Source organism: Amphiura filiformis, chromosome 3, assembly GCF_039555335.1.
Source record: "Amphiura filiformis chromosome 3, Afil_fr2py, whole genome shotgun sequence".
Taxonomy (NCBI): domain Eukaryota; kingdom Metazoa; phylum Echinodermata; class Ophiuroidea; order Amphilepidida; family Amphiuridae; genus Amphiura; species Amphiura filiformis.
The window spans coordinates 80736498-80756573 of record NC_092630.1 but is presented as its reverse complement, the minus strand read 5'-3'; the positions used below and the strand labels follow the sequence as shown (position 1 = coordinate 80756573).

At 35.8% G+C, this 20076-nt stretch overlaps 1 protein-coding gene across 1 annotated transcript in view; it reads left to right on the top strand.

Annotated features, from left to right (window-relative positions):
* The first annotated feature begins 393 nt into the window (after nt 1-393).
* LOC140147530 (protein NEDD1-like) overlaps nt 394-20076 on the top strand; it is a 54902-nt gene continuing 35219 nt past the window's right edge. The window contains exons 1-7 of the mRNA XM_072169312.1: nt 394-534; nt 7956-8114; nt 9290-9382; nt 10132-10248; nt 16239-16379; nt 17720-17949; nt 19596-19794. Coding sequence (XP_072025413.1) covers nt 7986-8114; nt 9290-9382; nt 10132-10248; nt 16239-16379; nt 17720-17949; nt 19596-19794 — 909 coding nt within the window. The 5' untranslated portion in view covers nt 394-534; nt 7956-7985. The remainder of the gene's footprint in view (nt 535-7955; nt 8115-9289; nt 9383-10131; nt 10249-16238; nt 16380-17719; nt 17950-19595; nt 19795-20076) is intronic.

Below are 20076 nucleotides of genomic sequence, written 5' to 3'. Positions count from 1 at the left end.
TTATTTTATTTATTTTATTTATTTTATTTATTTTATTTATTTTATTTATTTTATTTATTTTATTTATTTTATTTATTTTATTTATTTTATTTATTTTATTTATTTTATTTATTTTATTTATTTTATTTATTTTATTTATTTTATTTATTTTATTTATTTTATTTATTTTATTTATTTTATTTATTTTATTTATTTTATTTATTTTATGATAATAACAGATATAAATGATGAACCTCTCAAAAATCCAATTCTTTGAAATGACTCAAGGTGAGCAACAACGGGAGGAGATGGATGAGGGCGCTAATCCACTTAGCAAAACGCCCAGACAGGTGAAGTCAGGGCAAAAAGCAGGTCTGGCAAAAAGAGCAAAGCAAAACATATCCCATCGTGCATCAAAACAAATGGCGGTAGGCAGTACGAGTTTTTCAACGAAGTTGTACAAGTTTTTTTTAATGATTTGAGTGCTGTGGTTAGCCTTTGAAATAAGAAGTAGACTTTTGAACAATTAATCATGATAGCTGTGTATATTTTGAGGTAAATAAACAACCGATAATTACTGTGTATTTTGGGTCGTTTCGTTTGGAGTTCGTTCGCAATGTTCGTAAGTAAGCTTACTTGACTTCATCATTCATGCACATGCATTATGATCATCCAGACTGCCTCATCACGTTTCAGCGAAAGAACGTCTGTAGTACATACCTGTTTTTAATGACGTTGCAACAATGTTTCTATTGTCAGCAATAACACCTTGCATTCATACTTTTGAGTTGTATGGAGCACGTTCGTACACATAATGAAATCAGAATATCCTCAACCCTGAAAGGAATTTCAATTTCGGTAACGAATTGAACGACACTGACTGACCTCGCAGCAGCTAATGTTTTCATGTCAACATGGCGAATGAATGACGTCATTAGACATTTTTAGCCTACGTTTCGTATCCTATTATCGGATCGTTGAAACAAGAAAACCTCATTCCCCGGCCTCATTCACGAATTCACTCACCTTCCTACACCACCAGTTCAGTTGAAATAAAACTCAAAACATCCCGTGTTATTCCTCAAAACTACTTGTACCTTCATTAATAAAAAATTGAAATCCTAGTAGAAATCCGTTTATATCGAAAATTGTTTGATATAAAACGTCAACAAAAGTAATTTTTCTGAAGATTAGATACCATGTGTTTAAAATGGCGGCTCGCAGTCGCATCCCCTGCTTTGTACGTGTTTACCCAGGTCACGGTCTGTCTACTTGAGCTTGACGAACAGTCAGGGTCAGAGGACAGCGCAACCTGCCATGCCGTAATATATGCATATGCCCAGCGAAGTCACGTCACACTTCCAGTGTGACGTGCCCTGAACTCATTATAACTTTCGGAAGCGACAGACAAATTGCAGGAATGCGTGCCAATTTAAGCTTCCTGTAATATCTATTGCACATAACATACGAAGTCACAAACTTCAATATGCACTTCAAATACAGCAGACCAGCTGTTAATTATTACCGTACCGATCCTGTAGAATAACTTCAATTTCATGGAATCCTGTTGCTCAGAATTGCAAATGTCATTTTTATCTGTCAAATGCGCTGTTGATGTGCTCAGAGATTTTATGATATGCTCCATAAATCACAGGTGTGAAACTGACTTTATACCACTCGCCGCTTTCGCAGAAAAAGCGAAGCTTCCGGCTTCTCGTGGCACTGGGCATGGCGTCATCATGGATGTGTGCAAAATTTCCGACGGGCGCCTTATTTATTTATAACCCGTTTTGTGATTGGTTGCAAAAACCATTAATTGCAGTCGTACGCCAATCAATGAACGCGACGGTCTTTTACGGTATAAATTAATGTGACCCGCCAGTAAAGTACGTCTAACCTGATTGGTTTACAAAACTACTTTGATAATTGCTAAGCCAGTCAGCGTGCTCGATGCTTAACAACCTGGTCGTAGAGGTTTTCGAGAGGCGAATTCACGTGCATGACGTGGTGATCCAGCGATCGAGTATAAATTCAGCATGACTTCTGCTCTCGCAGGTGCACTAACAAGACATGGACACAATCACTGACATTTACACAATGAAATAATGAATTATTTATGACATGCATGGGCTGGATTTTTACGATCGAGGTAAGGTTTTCGGCCTGTCCCTGCGTGAATATCGTTAGTTTTCAGCATCAAAGATACTTGCGATGACCAGTTTTTTGCGGACACTTTGATAACAGGCAGTGTTCAAAATAAGCACTTATCCTCTTGTCCTCTTGTCCAAAAATCACTGGGGACAACCATATTGAGCTATGTACTTATCCCCTGGACAACCACTATATTTGACCTCAAAAAGTATGACACATTTTGGGGACAACCAAAATGTATTGAGGACAAGCAGAATTTATGCTTTAGTTATCCTCGGGATAACCTCCATATTTTCCTTATTTCGGACACTGATAACAGGTAACTTTTATAGGTCATAGGGTAGAAACGATAGTTGTACAATTGTACGAAAATATACATTTTGTTATAGGCCTAAAATGTTTACAAAAATATATTGGTCCACACGTTGTGCATGTATTCAGTTGTTCGACGTATAATATATGCACCCGTCACCTTTTTGTACCGTGCGCAGAGCATGACAACAGACTCTTACGCAGGTAAAAGCTCACGCTGTCCTCTCTTTAGCGATTTGGATCGACGAGCGTCAGGCCGACACAATGTGGTTGTGTAGGAGACTATCAACGCAGAGCTGCCAACTCTCCCTCTTTTCGCAGGAGACTCCCTACTTTTAAACCTTCAGAACCCTTAATTTTTGGTCATCTCCCTGAAAAGGAAATGGTTTCATCCATTAAGATGTACCGTACACATTTTGACAAATCTCCCTGATTGCAATGTTCAGAAATCTCCCTTTTTTCAAGATTCAAATGTTGGCAGCTCTGTCATCGTGATGCCCACGTTGAAACCATTGGATTACGGAAGAAATATTCATTACCAGGACTGAAGCAATGTGGCCATTTCTATGTTTGTACCAGGCAAGTACCGGACATTTTTCAACACAGAGCTAGCGGAGATTACTACAAATTCGTCCGAAGGTAAGCAAAGGGTTGGGGATCGCATTTTTAACTTTGACTAAACTGTTTCGGAGTTAAGGTGCGCTAAAAGTAGACCATTTCAGAGGCTGTATTTGGTGTACATGTGACGTTTTGAACAGAGTAAAAAACGACCACTTATTCGCTGTTGCTGATTTATACTCGCCGAACCATGTACCAATACACAAGGTATTGGTACACATGAGACCAGGTATAATGATCATCATGATCATTGTCATCATTCATGCATGCATGATGTCTGATGACTATCATGATGATGATGTTATGTCTTATGATCATCATGATGATCATAATTATGTTCATGAATCATGAATGGCAACTGAATACTGATATTCTTTATTAATATTGTAGATTGTCATGATTGTACATGTATAGTCAGTGAGTAGGCCTAAAATGGCTAAATGGCATACTATAAAATGTACTAATAAAGCCTAGTCTGCATGTCTGTCACTGACTGTGTCAGAAGTGCTGGATTGCTTGACTTGAGTCTTGTTGATATCTGGAAGTTCCCATAGCCCATGAGCCAGGGCATCTGGGTATGCAGGGCGGAGATACGATGCTGGTGAAAATAACTAATTCCCAGCATCATGTGTGTGACACCAATGTTGGGTGCGTCCTTACACCCATCGTATGTGTGAGTTATGGCTTTTGACAATTGGACAAGCCTTGGTTTATATACTGGCTCCATACATTTGATGTATGTAGTGTGTCCTATGCGTGTGAAATATACAACAGAAGAGTCTTTCCATACAGTGAACAATAAACAAGAAATGAAATCCAATGTTAACATATTTGCGCAAGTGACTGATAGCCTGTCTTTAGTACTTATAGTAGTGATGCTTCCAGGCTTTAAATGATAGCAAGAAATGAAAATCGCCCCAAAGGAAAGATAGAAATCATGAAATTGATCGTCACATCTTAATGGATTCACATTGTCCTCCAGTCAATGTCAAACTGTTAATTACAACGTCTACTACCCTCGTCCGTCCAAGACTGGAATACTGTAGTGCCATATTTTGGGATCCCTACCATTCAGCCATTCACATCAACAACCTTGATAAAATTCAAAGAAGAGCTGCCAGGTTTGTAACCAGTGACTACAGAAAGACCAGTAGTGTTACAGACATGCTCCTTGATCTCAAATGGGACACCCTTTGAACAGAAACGCAGCACTATAGCCAGGCTCACTACAGTTTTCAAGGAAACTCATTCAATTACTCCATCCAACATTAGTCATCTTTCCAGCAACCAAAACAACAGACCAGAAACCCTTCAAAACTTTAATACTACTTACTTGGTATATACTTGGTTGATATCCTCCTGAGAACGCCATAAAGGTACTTTGACTGGAGGTGAGGAGAGTGGGGTCTAAGGCTGTCCATTGGTGTCACGTAGCTTCTCGAGGGCAGCTTTAAAGGCGTCGGGCTTTGGTAATGAAACTAAGTCGGTCAGTAGTCTGTTCCATGCTTTGATTGTGCGGGGGAAGAAAGAATTTGCATAGGCATCTGATTTGGTATGGTGTTGTTGAAATTGGTTACTGTGTCCACGTCTGGCTCTGTCAATTTTTGGGGGAATATAGTCCTTGTAGTTTATGTCCATGAAGTTATTTAGGATCTTGTACAAACAAAAGATCCTGTAGTCTCCACGTCGCTCTTTCAGAGAGGTCCAATTTAAGGGGGTACTACACCCCTCGATAAATTTGTGTCTATTTTTGCATATTTCTCAAAAACTAATAACACAGTGGTAACAAAATTTATGTATATTATTGGGGCAAGGTATCCAATTACTACACTGGAATTTCAGTGACCAAAGACAAGCGGTTCGTTATTTATGATAAGAAATAAGGTACCGATAGGATGTACCTCATTTCTTATCATAAATAACGAACCGCTTGTCTCGAGTCACTGAAATTTCAGTGTAGTAATTGGATTCCTTGCCCCAATAATATACATAACTTTTGTTACCAGTGTGTTATTATTTTTGAGAAAAATACAAAAATAGTCACAAATTTACCACAGGGGTGTAGTACCCCCTTAAGGATTTCAAAATAGAAGAAATGCTGGAGTCACGTTCATATGTGTTTGTGACGAATCTAGCTGCTCTCTTCTGGACAGTCTCGAGGCGATTTATATTATTGGAGGTATACGGATCCCAAGCCGCAGAGGCATAATCTAGATGTGGGCGGACGAGCGGACGGTAGAGCTTCTCCTTAGTGGAGGCTGAGGTGTGGTAGAAATGTCTTCTGATGAAATTCAGGATCCTAGTTGCCTTTCCAGTAGCATGGTCAACCTGGTGGTTCCAGCGAAGATGTTTTTGGATCTGGATGCCTAAATACTGGCAAGTGTCAGTATTTTCCAAGTCGACACCAAGCATGTTGTAGGTAGGAACAACTGGGTCTCTGCTTCTTGTAATTCTCATGGTCTGGCATTTACTCGGGTTGAATCTCATACCCCAGGTCTCAGGCCACTTCACCATGGTGTTTAAGTCATCCTGTAGAATCCGCGCATCTTCGGATGTGTTGATGGATCTGTAGACTAGACAATCGTCAGCGAAGAGCTGGGTGGTACTGGAGACGTTTTGATGAATATCATTTATGTGAAGGAGGAAGAGGTGCGGTCCCAAGCAGCCCTTGAATTAACAAGATTTTTGCGAGCTCCTTGTGCCTTCTTTACACTTACGATCAAACATTTTAACACGTTTCGCACACTCTGCTCTGTATAGGCGGAAGGGTTGGGGTTCATAAAAATTTTTCGACCCGTGATTTATCGTAATTTAGCCCACGATAGGTGGCCTTTTTCATGCTGCTCTTTACCTTTTTCCTCATTTCTTTGAATTCATTCCAGTTCTTTTCAGTGCTGTTTTTTACTTCGCTTTCTTCTTTTAAATTGTTTCATCTTTCTGATCTCTTTCTTAATTGTGTTGTTCATCCATGGTGTATCTTGCCATGATGATAACTGTCTCTGTGGTATATGATTTGCTTATCCATGAGGCTAAATAGTTAATCTTTAAATGAGGTCCAATTGGTTTCACGTCTCTTTCCATGGGGTTCGACTGAAGAAAGACTCTTTATAGCTTTCCATTTCATCTCATAAACCATGCATGGCTTGAGAGATTGAAAATGTGGGTTAAAGATAAGCCACTCTGTGTTCTTGTTTTGCAACTAAAATAGGCTTCTCATAAAGCTTAAATTGACAGGCCCGGATGCTGGCTATCCTTTGTAATTTTAAGATGGCGAATATTCCAAACACCCTCACTACGTTCTGGTCAGTGAGGGTGCTTGACCAAGCATACATGTAGGTGCGTCCATGTAATGAAAATGTTTTTATTTTGAATTTGACTCACTTGACTTGCGGATATCCCTGTCCACCTAGATTGTTATTCCATGTATTTCATGCATTCCGTGACAACAGTTGTATAGAAGTAACAATTGCAAATTACGAAGGAGACCGTGATCATAAATCACACTGGATAAGACCCAATACATGTGGTGTGCCAATTTGCTCACTTCTCCTTTACTATTCAAAACAGGATATATGTGCACTTGATCCTTAATCCAGGCCACTGATAACCGACGATGGATATGAGGATAGAAAGTGGAGCTATCTCAAAATGTGTCAGAATCAGTGAAGCATGACACCATGTAAAGCAATGGAAATTCTGAAGTAAACAATGCCGATCACGACGGGTACAGTGGCCAAAAAGTTGCTCAAATGACACATCGGCGAATTGTTAGCATGGTTAACCTCTTAAACATGGGCAAACTTTGCTTGGAAGATACAGATAAGCCATCAAAATAAATTTCGTTAACATTGAACTTCACTTGCTTTTATATGTTTGAAAATTGGCGACGATTGAGTGACTGAAGCACAGGGGAAAGAAGAATTACGCATCACACACTAGCACAATTAAACATGAATTTACAAATGGAAACATTACATGCATAGGCAGATATACCAGAGTAAAAACTCCGGACATACCTGCGTGTGCGGGGACTCGAACCCCAGACCTCTCGCTTGTCTGGCGAGCGCTCTTACCACTGAGCTACACAGACTGTCCCTGATAAACAGGACTCAAGTCTGGTACTTATGGATATGAGCAGTAGATATAAACACTACAAACAACACATTACATACCAGTGTACGAGATCAAGCAGTTATAGAGCAATGACTGCAGTAGCTAGTACATGTTCTAATTTGTAGATAAAATCTTGGACTTGTTTTATTATCTTCTGCTCGTTTTTCTTTCCTTCATTGCATTACCCATCTTGGTGTTGTTGTATTTTTCATTTATCTTATATTATTTTGTGATTATATCTTGTTTTTCATTTTAATTTGTTTTTTATGATAATGTTATCTGTACTTTTTTATTATGTTTTTATATTTTATCTGTACTATTATATTTTGTTTTTAATATTGTTCAGCTTTGTGATCTTTTATGATGTAAATGCGCTATATAAAAATAAAAGTATTATTATTATTATTATATTATGTATCAATAATGTTTTGTCCTCAATGCCGCTTCTGAATCCACAATTTGTGTGATGTGTGAATGACTGACATTCAGGGTCTTAGGCAGGATTTGAAGGTTTGATGTGTAAATTCAAAAAACTGGGTGTGTAAATTTAAGATTTGTGTACAAAGTATGGGGCCATGTGGGCAATGAGAAAGCTACCAGTAGCATACAAAAAATTCTTTAATAATACCATAATCATGCTGCTTTAGATCATGTCTGCTTGTGTGTTTGATAATAATTCAAAAACCATGTTGATCACCATTTAACTGCCTGTTAATATTTCAATGTGTTTCAAATATATAACAATATGCCTCAAGTGTTTTATTTGTTTGTTTTGTTTGCAGTTAGCTTTGCGTGAGTGCACCCTAACATGGATGATGTTGTGTAAGCTAGCAACTGGAGGTGATGACATCAAGCTCTGGGACCAAACAACATCAACACCACTACATCAATTCTCTCCACATTCACATGGGATATCATCCTTGGCATGGAGTCAAAATAATATCCTTTACTTACATTATTGTTATAATATAGGGAAGTTAACCACTAACATATCTACTGCTTGATGCACAACAAGGTTAAACATCTTTGTTTAACCTTAGCACAGTACCGTACCTTTTTTGTGCACCAAGTAGGCTTAGCAAAGTTTAGTGGTTAACATGTCATTGCTCATTTTCTGTTAATCTGGTGTGATGTACTTTAATGCTCAGTACCCAGCAACCATCACCTGGGGTCCATTTCACTAAACTTTTAACCCTTCGTAATACCCAATACTAGACGTAACTTTACGAAGGGTCCCTGTAGTAAATCCCTATTACTTACGAAGGGTACCGTTTGTAAGTAAGTTTAGTGAAATGAAGCTTACGACTCGTCATAAGTTACAAATGATTTTGAGACTTACGAAGCTTTGTAAAGTTTAGTGAAATGGACCCCTGATGTTTATTGTAAAAGTCATCCCATATCAGCTTATCATATTAACAAAAAAGTGGATGATGATCCAGTTACCCTGCAGCTCTTAATAGTCATCATCAGGATGTGTTTCTACTTGACCTCTCACTGACTACTACTGAGCATCACCCATCAACTGGGTACACAGTGGAAACACATCAGTTGATAACTTTGATTATCTATTTGGTCGGTGTGCCATGTAAGACTGACCTAGGTTAATAATTAGCAAACATCAAGAGGCAATGCCGTGAATCACTCCCGGGAATACTGTATTTCAAAGCAAGAGTCCTATCCACTATACCACAGAGGAATGATTTTTCAAGGTTTTTTTTTTTGGAACCATATTTACGTACTGCACACTATTATAATTATTTTAGGTTTAATAAAGGATATGAATATTTAATAGATGACTATAGCTACAACATGCCATTTCCTAATTTGCATGCATACTTTGCATATATATCATGTCCGTATGAACATGGATTTACTGAACATTTTTTTAGTGACATCATTAAGTGTTGATAATGCATCCTCACCACTTGATAACTTTACCATCATCCACTTTGGAATTAAAAGTTTAAGCTTGGGCAGGATTTGAGAATATTGAGTATGCAGCAGCAACTAGGATTATCGCCCCCTTTCAACATTTAAAAATTATAATAAGATTCATTAGAAGTTTAAGAAGTTGACACATTTAGTAAGTTTATTTTCCTTAATAATTGCTGCACATCAGCTTTTAGTGAGTGCTTCCAGTGGTGGTGATAAAGTCTCCCTCACATATGTCAAGGATGCCACCACCAATATCATTAACCTAGCTGAAGGGGTAAGTACAGTACAGATACAAGCATAGGAATTAGTTGTACATGTAATGTGTGTAACAGTGTGTTGAACTGAAACTGAAGATGTACATTAGGAAATATTTGGCACTACTGTTGCCACTCCCAATTATGTTGTAACTCTACACAATAGTCCTAATTTAAGAATGTTGACATGGACATAATAATGATATGTACAGGTGTGTACTATTGTCAAGGAATGTTTCATGGTAATGTCCTCATTATATTCAAGGTCATATTGACATTGCATTCATTTGAGGATGGTAGGAATGGAGTATTTGGGGTGTGTGTCAGTCTTGCCTGCAAATAAGGACACACACAAGACTTCTCACATTTCAGCCATGGATCTAACTGTCCTCAGTTTGTGAAGGTCTACAGTAGGTTCAATTCAGAGATATGTCTGCTATTGTGCATTAAAATTGGTAGGCATATTTTGTTCTGTATATCATACACAGCTGGTACTTTGGTCCTTGGTATGTTGATTAAACTTTGTTTCAGACATCCTTGTTTTGATAACAACACATGGTCTGTGATTGCCGGCGCAGGATGGTATGGGTGTGTGTTGATGTTTGTGCAAGACTGCAAGTAGGCGCATACGTGAATTTAATAACTAGAATGTAAAATGAATAAATTGACTGTTCAAACCTTGCTTGGCCTTAATCTGGCACGGAGCAGTATTCAAGAAGAATGTGGTCAATTTGCATAATATTGATTTGTCCGAATTGTGGATTTTCAGGAAAAGCAAACATGTCTGGCGTTGAACTCAACATCTCGTTATATGGTTACTGGAGGAAAGAACCAAATGGTGTCTATCTGGGATATCAGGAACAGAAAACTAAAAAAGACATATAAAGTAAGTCTGCACAAAGTGTTGTGTCATAGTATATTATTTGGATAATCGGATCAATATCTGATCGGCAGATATTAGTAAGTGCTTGTATAGATAAATCCTACTGATATGCGAAGTTCCATTTGAAAGTACATTTGGATGCAAAAATGTGTAGACGGAACCATCTACACATAAGCCATGATTTTAATGCATCTGTTAAAATTATGGGGATATTGTTTAGTTGGTTCTGTGTAATTTAAGTATACCGTTTCTACCTACTCCTTTTATCATGGATTTTTTTTGGGTGCAATAAAATATCAGATATTATAAATCAATATCGGATTTCTGACAAATAAAGTCATTGGTTCAGCCCAGAGATTATGAAACCCGTTTCATTTTCAGTTTTTTACCTTTCTGCTATTTAATGAAGCTATTGTTTAACTTGTAAGACCTACCTACAACAAGTAATATCTTAGTAATTATACTTAAAGATGTTGGTGTAATACAGTTATTATGATTGTGTAACAAGAGTACATTGACCCTAGGTTGCCAACTATGTACACACCCACCAGGTTTTGGTACAGAATGTTGCAACATCCTGCCGATTTCAGGGGGAAAAGTACTAATGTAAATAATATTCTGTTTTTGTGAAATGAAGTATCCTAAACTGTAAAAATCTAAAGTTTTGTTAATCTGAAGTGGATAAAATCCAAAAATCAATGTTTTAACAAAGTTTGTTAGGCATAAAGTCCAAATTGTTTTAGTGCGTTCTTTGATTCAAGAACAATAAAGCTCGGACCGGTATGAAAATTTCAGTTTCTTGTGCACATATTTAAAACAAGATGAAAGCTAACAAAACTTCATACATTTAACATTGATGTCAAAAAGTATGGGAGCATTTCATATTTCGTCCATATCTGATATGAAATCCAAATGGGAGGCATGTCCATTTTGGTGCATACACTTACAAACCCTTTTGACTGACCTCATAATTAAAAATTTCAATTAAGTTCTCAATATGAAGCAGTAACTCATTTGTTTAAAAATACACTTAGCACTTGTGCAGTTGTGAAACATGGTGACCCTATAGAACTTAGTTAACTCTGATGGATGCAACAAATGTATTAAATTAACATTTTGTTGCTAAAACAAGCTTTTAGTTTTAATAAAATACAGTCATCAATAAAATTGCTGTATTGATTATCTCATCTGGTGTGGGTCTTTGTTTTTCCCTATCCATTAAGGCTCATTACAATAAATAATTGTGCATTATGAAAGTACATTGACCCTAAGTTACTACAAACACATTGTCCATGCTTCTGAGTCTCATTGACTTAATATTTGTATCAAAACCAGAACTTATAATCTCATCTGGTGTTCATAGTTTAGGTCTTAGTGATCATTCATTAATATATGCTGTAAGAAAATGTAATAAGTTGAAACTTCCACCATTATTTGGATAATCGGATCAATATCTGATCGGCAGATATTAGTAAGTGCTTGTATAGATAAATCCTACTGATATGCGAAGTTCCATTTGAAAGTACATTTGGATGCAAAAATGTGTAGACGGAACCATCTACACATAAGCCATGATTTTAATGCATCTGTTAAAATTATGGGGATATTGTTTAGTTGGTTCTGTGTAATTTAAGTATACCGTTTCTACCTACTCCTTTTATCATGGATTTTTTTTGGGTGCAATAAAATATCAGATATTATAAATCAATATCGGATTTCTGACAAATAAAGTCATTGATTCAGCCCCAGAGATTATGAAACCCGTTTCATTTTCAGTTTTTGACCTTTCTGCTATTTAATGAAGCTATTGTTTAACTTGTAAGACCTACCTACAACAAGTAATATCTTAGTAATTATACTTAAAGATGTTGGTGTAATACAGTTATTATGATTGTGTAACAAGAGTACATTGACCCTAGGTTGCCAACTATGTACACACCCACCAGGTTTTGGTACAGAATGTTGCAACATCCTGCCGATTTCAGGGGGAAAAGTACTAATGTAAATAATATTCTGTTTTTGTGAAATGAAGTATCCTAAACTGTAAAAATCTAAAGTTTTGTTAATCTGAAGTGGATAAAATCCAAAAATCAAAGTTTTAACAAAGTTTGTTAGGCATAAAGTCCAAATTGTTTTAGTGCGTTCTTTGATTCAAGAACAATAAAGCTCGGACCGGTATGAAAATTTCAGTTTCTTGTGCACATATTTAAAACAAGATGAAAGCTAACAAAACTTCATACATTTAACATTGATGTCAAAAGTATGGGAGCATTTCATATTTCAGTCCATATCTGATATGAAATCCAAATGGGAGGCATGTCCATTTTGGTGCATACACTTACAAACCCTTTTGACTGACCTCATAATTAAAAATTTCAATTAAGTTCTCAATATGAAGCAGTAACTCATTTGTTTAAAAATACACTTAGCACTTGTGCAGTTGTGAAACATGGTGACCCTATAGAACTTAGTTAACTCTGATGGATGCAACAAATGTATTAAATTAACATTTTGTTGCTAAAACAAGCTTTTAGTTTTAATAAAATACAGTCATCAATAAAATTGCTGTATTGATTATCTCATCTGGTGTGGGTCTTTGTTTTTCCCTATCCATTAAGGCTCATTACAATAAATAATTGTGCATTATGAAAGTACATTGACCCTAAGTTACTACAAACACATTGTCCATGCTTCTGAGTCTCATTGACTTAATATTTGTATCAAAACCAGAACTTATAATCTCATCTGGTGTTCATAGTTTAGGTCTTAGTGATCATTCATTAATATATGCTGTAAGAAAATGTAATAAGTTGAAACTTCCACCAAAAATTGTGAGATCCAGGTGTTTCAAAAACTTCAATGAAGTAGATTATATTGATACAATCAAAAATATTGATTGGGGTAGAATATGTAATATAAATGATGTCAATGAAGCACTTAATGAATGGCAGTCTTCATTCAATGCTGCCTGTGACAAGCATGCACCATTTAAGGAAAAGAAAGTTAAAGGTTGTTTACCTGAATGGGTGAACAGTGAATTTTTGAGACTAAGTAAAGATAGGGACTACTATTTTTCAAAAGCACATAAGACAAATAATGCTGAAGATTGGAGTAAAGCAAAGTCTCTTAGAAATAAAGTAAACAATATGAAATATTCACTGAAAAAGAGTTATTGTAATGAGGCTATAAATAACAACATAAATAATAGTAAAAATCTTTGGAAAGCAATTAAGAAAATTATACCAAACAAAACATCAAGTATACCTACAGCAGTTGTTAAAAAGAATGGTAATTACTCAGGTAACAAAAAGGATATGGCTAATGAGTTCAATGAGTTTTTCACTTCTATAGGTAATGAACTTGGGAGTAAATTTAATAATAACAATGATAATTATGTATGCACTTGTAATACTGTATGTTCTCATCAAAATCATAGTGTAAACAAATTTAGTTTTAGAGCAATATCTAATGAATTTGTTCTTAAACAAATAAGTAAAATGCAAAATTGTAAATCATCAGGATTAGATCCATTCAATGTAAGGTTATTAAAGTTGGCTGCGCCTTTCATCTCAAAATGCCTTGTTCATATTTGTAACCTGTCTTTGAATGGCTCTACTTTTCCTGATGCATGGAAGAAGGCTAAAGTAACTCCAATATTTAAATCGGGTGATAAAACTAATGTTAGTAACTATAGACCTATCTCTGTATTACCAATTGTATCAAAGATCATTGAAAGAGCTGTTCATGATCAATTATATGAATATATGAGTAATGTAGGACTATTATCAAATGCTCAATCAGGATTTCGTCCGAATCATTCCACAACAACAACCCTTCTAGATGTTCAAGATTACATTTTAAAGAATATGGATACAGGTTATGCTACAGGCGTTTTATTTATAGACTTAAAGAAAGCATTTGATACTGTAAATCATGATATTCTGATTAGGAAACTTAAACAATATGGGGTATGTGGGAATGAATTATTATGGTTTAAATCATACTTAAACAACAGAGAACAAACTGTTAATGTTAACTCAACTTTTTCTGACTTTAGGCCAATTGATATTGGTATTCCTCAGGGCTCAATTTTAGGTCCTTTACTGTTTATAATTTTTGTTAACTGTTTACCTAATGCTGTGTCTGAATGTAAAACTGTAATGTATGCAGATGATACCTCTTTAATGTGTAAAGCTAAAATGAATCTGATCTTAAAATTCAAATGGAGTCATGTCTAAGTAGGGTAGCTGAATGGTTCAAAGTAAACAAACTCACTTTAAATGTTGAAAAGACTAAGTTTATGATCTTTGGTACAAACAAAATGCTTGAAAAGTTCAACAATGTACATTTAATATATAACAACAATGATATTGAAAGAGTAGATGAGTTTAAATATCTAGGTGTGAAATTTGATAGCAAGCTGTCCTGGTCAGCTCATGTCGATAATGTTAGTAAAACTATTTCCAAAAGAACTGGCATAATAAAACGTATAAAATATTTCCTTCCATACAAAACCACTGTAATGTTATCCAATGCTCTTGTTATTCCCCACTTTGATTATGGAAGCATGGTCTGGTCAAATTTTAGTGTAGAGTACCATAATAGGCTTCAGGTACTTCATAATAATTTAGCTAGAATAATTCTCTCAGCAGATATAAGGACACCAACTAATGATTTAATGAATACATTGCAGTGGATTAAACTTGATCAAAGATGGCATAATACTCTATTAATGACTGTTTTCAAATGCTTAAAGAATGAATATCCATCATACTTATCTTCTCAATTTGATTTTGTTCATGATAACCATAATCATATAACTAGAAATCATACTTCTAATACATTGATTGTACCAAAATTTAAATCAAATTCAGGTCAACGTACTTTTCATGTCAGGGCAGCCTATGCATGGAATTCTTTGCCACCGACAGTAAGAGCTCAGATGGAAAATATGACTTTAGGCCAATTTCAATCAAAAATTAAAGAAATTTAGGCCTGTCTTTATCTATACTTTATTCATTTACTTGCTTGATTTTTGTATATCAATATAATTATTGTATTTCTGTATTTTGAATCATGGTATTTATAATTATCTTGTAGTTGATGATACCATTATACTTATTTGTAATATATTGTAAATACATTGTAAATACTGTATGATACTTTGTAAATATTGTGTATCGTAATATATTTTGTTGCCATATAACATGTATCAATGAGGGCCTGCTTGAAAAGCAGTGCTTGTCACTGAAGCAGTATAACCCTCAATAAAGAAAGAATAAATAATAATAATAAATAATAATAATAATAATTGGATTGTGCATTTAGAGCATTGTAGTCACCCAGGATCCAAGCTCTAATATGCTATCAATCTATTCTTAATATGTACAATAATGAGCAATGTAGACAACAGTAGAGGATCAATAGCTTCATGCGAGTTAACATGGATTTATTGGTTGCAGTGTGTTCATATTATGACTTCTTAGCGGTTAAACTTATGCTGGATAGGTATTTGTGAAGATATTGAATAGATCTCATACTATACAATTTATTCTACTGCCACAAAGATTGATCAGAATCATATTGCCGCAACAAGGTTCTCATATAACACTGTGCTTTGTTTGTAATTTATCTCATAACCGTACTATTAAACCTGGGTGAGGTGATGCAAATGATATCAAACACCTTACTCGAGTGTGTGACACATTTGTATCAGGGAAAAGACTTCAAGCTACCTCAATTTTAGTTTTGTTTTATTAGTTTATTTTTTATTCAAGAAATCCCATTGATGCCATTGTACATGGTATCATAAACTGTAAAATACATCAAAATGAGTATGTATGCAGTTTCCTGGAAGGAAGTATAGACATCCTCGATTTTAAACGAGAAAATTTTGATGATTATCATATAATGTAAAGAAATTTGTAATGAACTGTAAAAAGTTGTGAAGCAAATGACATTATCTGAGCATTTTCTTTTGTTTCTGTTACCAGGGGCATACAAGTGCAGTAACATGTGTGACTCTTAATTGGAATGATACATACATGGCATCTGGAGCATCCAATGGGGATATAATATTACATAATGTAGTCTCAGGTCAAGCCAGTAGTGCATTACTTACACCAAAAGTACAGGTAATTATCAGTCAATGATGGTAGGATTGTGCATTTCGTCTGTGTTCATCAACTTATTTAAGATTCACAGGGAAATTATGAGCGTAATAACAAATGATATTTGATATGTGTGTTTCATGCATTGATATTTGTCATCTTGGCCGTGCCAGTGGTTTTCATAGTGAGCTGAAAGCCATATTATAACATTTCTGTAAAAATAGATTAGTATTTATTTTCCATAAAATGTTAGCTTTTACTGTCAGACATGTCCCCTTTTAATTTTGAGCCGAACAAGTCAGGTAAAGCATAGAAAATTGGAATTTACTGCTAGCGCCCATGCATGATACTCCCGCGGTTGAAACACGGTACGATCCTCGGATTGTGTGTGTATGTGTATCCCACACGTCGTGTACGTACTGTGCATACGTGTTCGACTAATATTTCCATCATAATAATAAAACGTCGGTTCCTGCGTTTTATTCAAAATCTCGGATTTTGACCAAACTACAGCACCTAAAGTCTTGATTTTTGCAGAGTATCTTTATTGACTGAAGTACATTACAATCGTGTAAAAAACAGAATTTAAAAAAAATTTGAGGGCGTTCTCCTCAGCAAATGTTATAATATGGCTTTAAGTGAGTTTCAGTTGGGTAAGGGGTAAGCTTGAGTTTTACAAACACCACTCAGCAGCAGCGGCATGGCTATGAAAGCCAATTTTGCCGCTCAGCACAGCAGAAATCATATAATGTTCTCATATGTCAGAGCGGCACAGCCCAGCCTGAGTTGACTTGAATTTAACTCCTAGTGATGCTGCCACTTGGGCAAAGCGGTAGAGTGATCGATATATTGGCTTGCCGCTGGTCGCTGCTAGCGTTTCTGTTGCGACTATGTAGTGAAGCAAAATCGTTGTCAAAGCGGCAAGCGGCCCGAAAGTATGAAACCAGCATTAGCCTCTACCCCTCTTTTGGCACAAATTGTTGCACACAGGATAATGCACTTTTTTCAAAGTCTTAGTTTGCCTGATACATAGTGAAATAATCCTATATATAAATAGGTACACTATTTTGCCTCCATGAGCATTGAGCAACACACAAACATGGCAGAGCTGGTACTCTTTGATTCTATCTCATTGTTTGCAAATCAATCCAAAATTATATCATCAACGTCAGTGCGCATGTTCAACTCCATTGCATATTCTTGCCTCTACAACATGTACAGTGGCATTAAGAATGCACAATGGCATGAGAATGTGCATTGGAAGTTGATAACATAGTTATTCCAAAATGATAAATTTGTGATATGTCACTTGTCTCATGAAATCTGTGTGTTAATTGATTTGTTATCAAATTTTCTTTTTATAGACAATCCGAGAATTGGAGTACTCTCACTTCAAGAAGTCCTTATTAGCATCTGTATCAGATGATGGTTCATTGAGTCTTTGGGATACCAATGCTCGTAAAGCGCTTCATACCTTCAAGGATGCACACAAAGCATCAGCCACATCACTCTCATTTTCTCCTGTCAACGATATGCTCTTAACAAGTGTGGGATTGGATAAAAGAATAGTATGTTATGATGTAGTGGGAAAGAAGTAAGTTGACACCATAGAAATGGATGGGAGGAGGCAGACTCTTAGATGTAAAATAATAGTGTGTTGTGATGTAGTGGGAAAGAATTAAGTTGATACCATAGAAATGGATGGGAGGAGGCAGACTTCTCCCATCCATGTAAAAGAATAGTATGTTATGATATAGTGGGAAAGAAGTAAGTTGACACCAAAGAAAAGGATGGGAGGAGGCAAACTCTTATTTACATATAAAAGAATAGTGTGTTATGATGTAGTGGGAAAGAAGTAAGTTGAAACCATAGAAATGGATGGGAGGAGGCAGACTCTTGTTTGAATGTAAAAGAATAGTGTGTTATGATGTAGTGGGAAAGAAGTAAGTTGAAACCATAGAAATAGATAGGAGGAGGCAGACTCTTGTTTGCATGTTATAGAATAGTATGTTATGATATAGTGGGAAAGAAGTAAGTTGATACCAGTAAAATTGATGGGAGGAGGCAGACTCTTGTTTGCATGTTATAGAATAGTATGTTATGATATAGTGGGAAAGAAGTAAGTTGAAACCATAGAAATAGATAGGAGGAGGCAGACTCTTGTTTGCATGTTATAGAATAGTATGTTATGATATAGTGGGAAAGAAGTAAGTTGATACCAGTAAAATTGATGGGAGGAGGCAGGCTCTTGTTTAACGTTTGTCACCTTGAGATTGGTACTGATTTCAAAATGTGTGTCAGTATGAGAGAGCATTCTGATTGTGCCACCTTTACATGCAAGTATAGTATGCTGTGATTCCGAGCACGTTTCATGGCTATGCAACCTATAACATACAGTTAGGTCAATATCAATCTTAATGTTAAAATTAGTATAAATAGGGAAATAATAGTCTAGCTATATCTATCTGTTGTTTGTTTTAAACTTGCAAGTGAGTATTTTAATGTCATAGTGTGACTACACAGATATGCCATAACTTTTATTTCCATTACTGCTGTAAATTTACTTTACTTGTATATAACAAACAAAAGGTCCAAATATGTCAAAATAATACTGTTAAATCACCAGGATACAATACAGGGTCTTCTTGATGTCATATGTGACACTGGCCTATGGGGGTCAAAGGCGGCAAATTTGAAATTGAGATAAAGGCAAAAATATGGAGTAAAAAACAATAAAATACGTAAGAAAATGCACATCACAAAACTTCATAACTTTAGAACCAAGTATGCTAGACCTTTGGTGTTTTCAGTATATGATAGCCTAATGGTTGTATATGGTGATAATTATAATAACTCAATTTTCAAAAATGCCTCCTTTGGCCCACATGGAGCAGATCGTGTCACATATGGTAATATACTGAATCAGTGGATATGTATTTGAGTAAATGAATAGGTATTAATATAGAATCAGGAATTTACAATATTACTATACCATTTTTCACTATGATGTGGCAGTGGTATCACCGCGTTGATGCAGCTGGTTCGCTTGCAAGCGCTTTGAACGAATGCTAGCGATTTGAGGCCATGCCAATGACATGCCCACTGACATCATTGCCACATCAGGGTGAAAAATGGTATAATGAGGGGCAACTGGTGGTTGTAGAGAACAGAACTGATTTTGTTAAAATGATGACTTGTACCCCCACATTAATATGTTTTTTTTTTGTTTATTTATTTCAGTGCAATCAAAACAATCTCAGTGGAATCGCCGTTGACTTGCATTGCATTTATGCATGATGGTGCTACATTAGCTGCAGGCTCAACCAGAGGCAAAGTTTACATGTTTGATTTAAGAATGGGATCGACACCTCTTACAACTCTCAATGCACATAAAACCTCAGTGCAATGTATTGCCTTTCAACATGGTAGTTTACCAAAGGTATGAGTAAGAATAAAGAGTTATGGGTAAGAGCAGACATGGGTTCAAATCCTTGATGATAGAAAAAGGAGATCTATACCAATCACAACTAACTCTGTGTAGTGTGTTGCAGTTTAACATGATACTTTTTCATTTATGCAGATTACCATGGGTTGTGAGTTCAAATCATTGAGTTAGGGGGAATATTTCATTTGTATTTGAAGGTTTCACTTACTTTTTTACATGTTTCTAAATTCAATTTATGATCAAATGCAACCTAACAAGCATATTGTCCTTAATTTT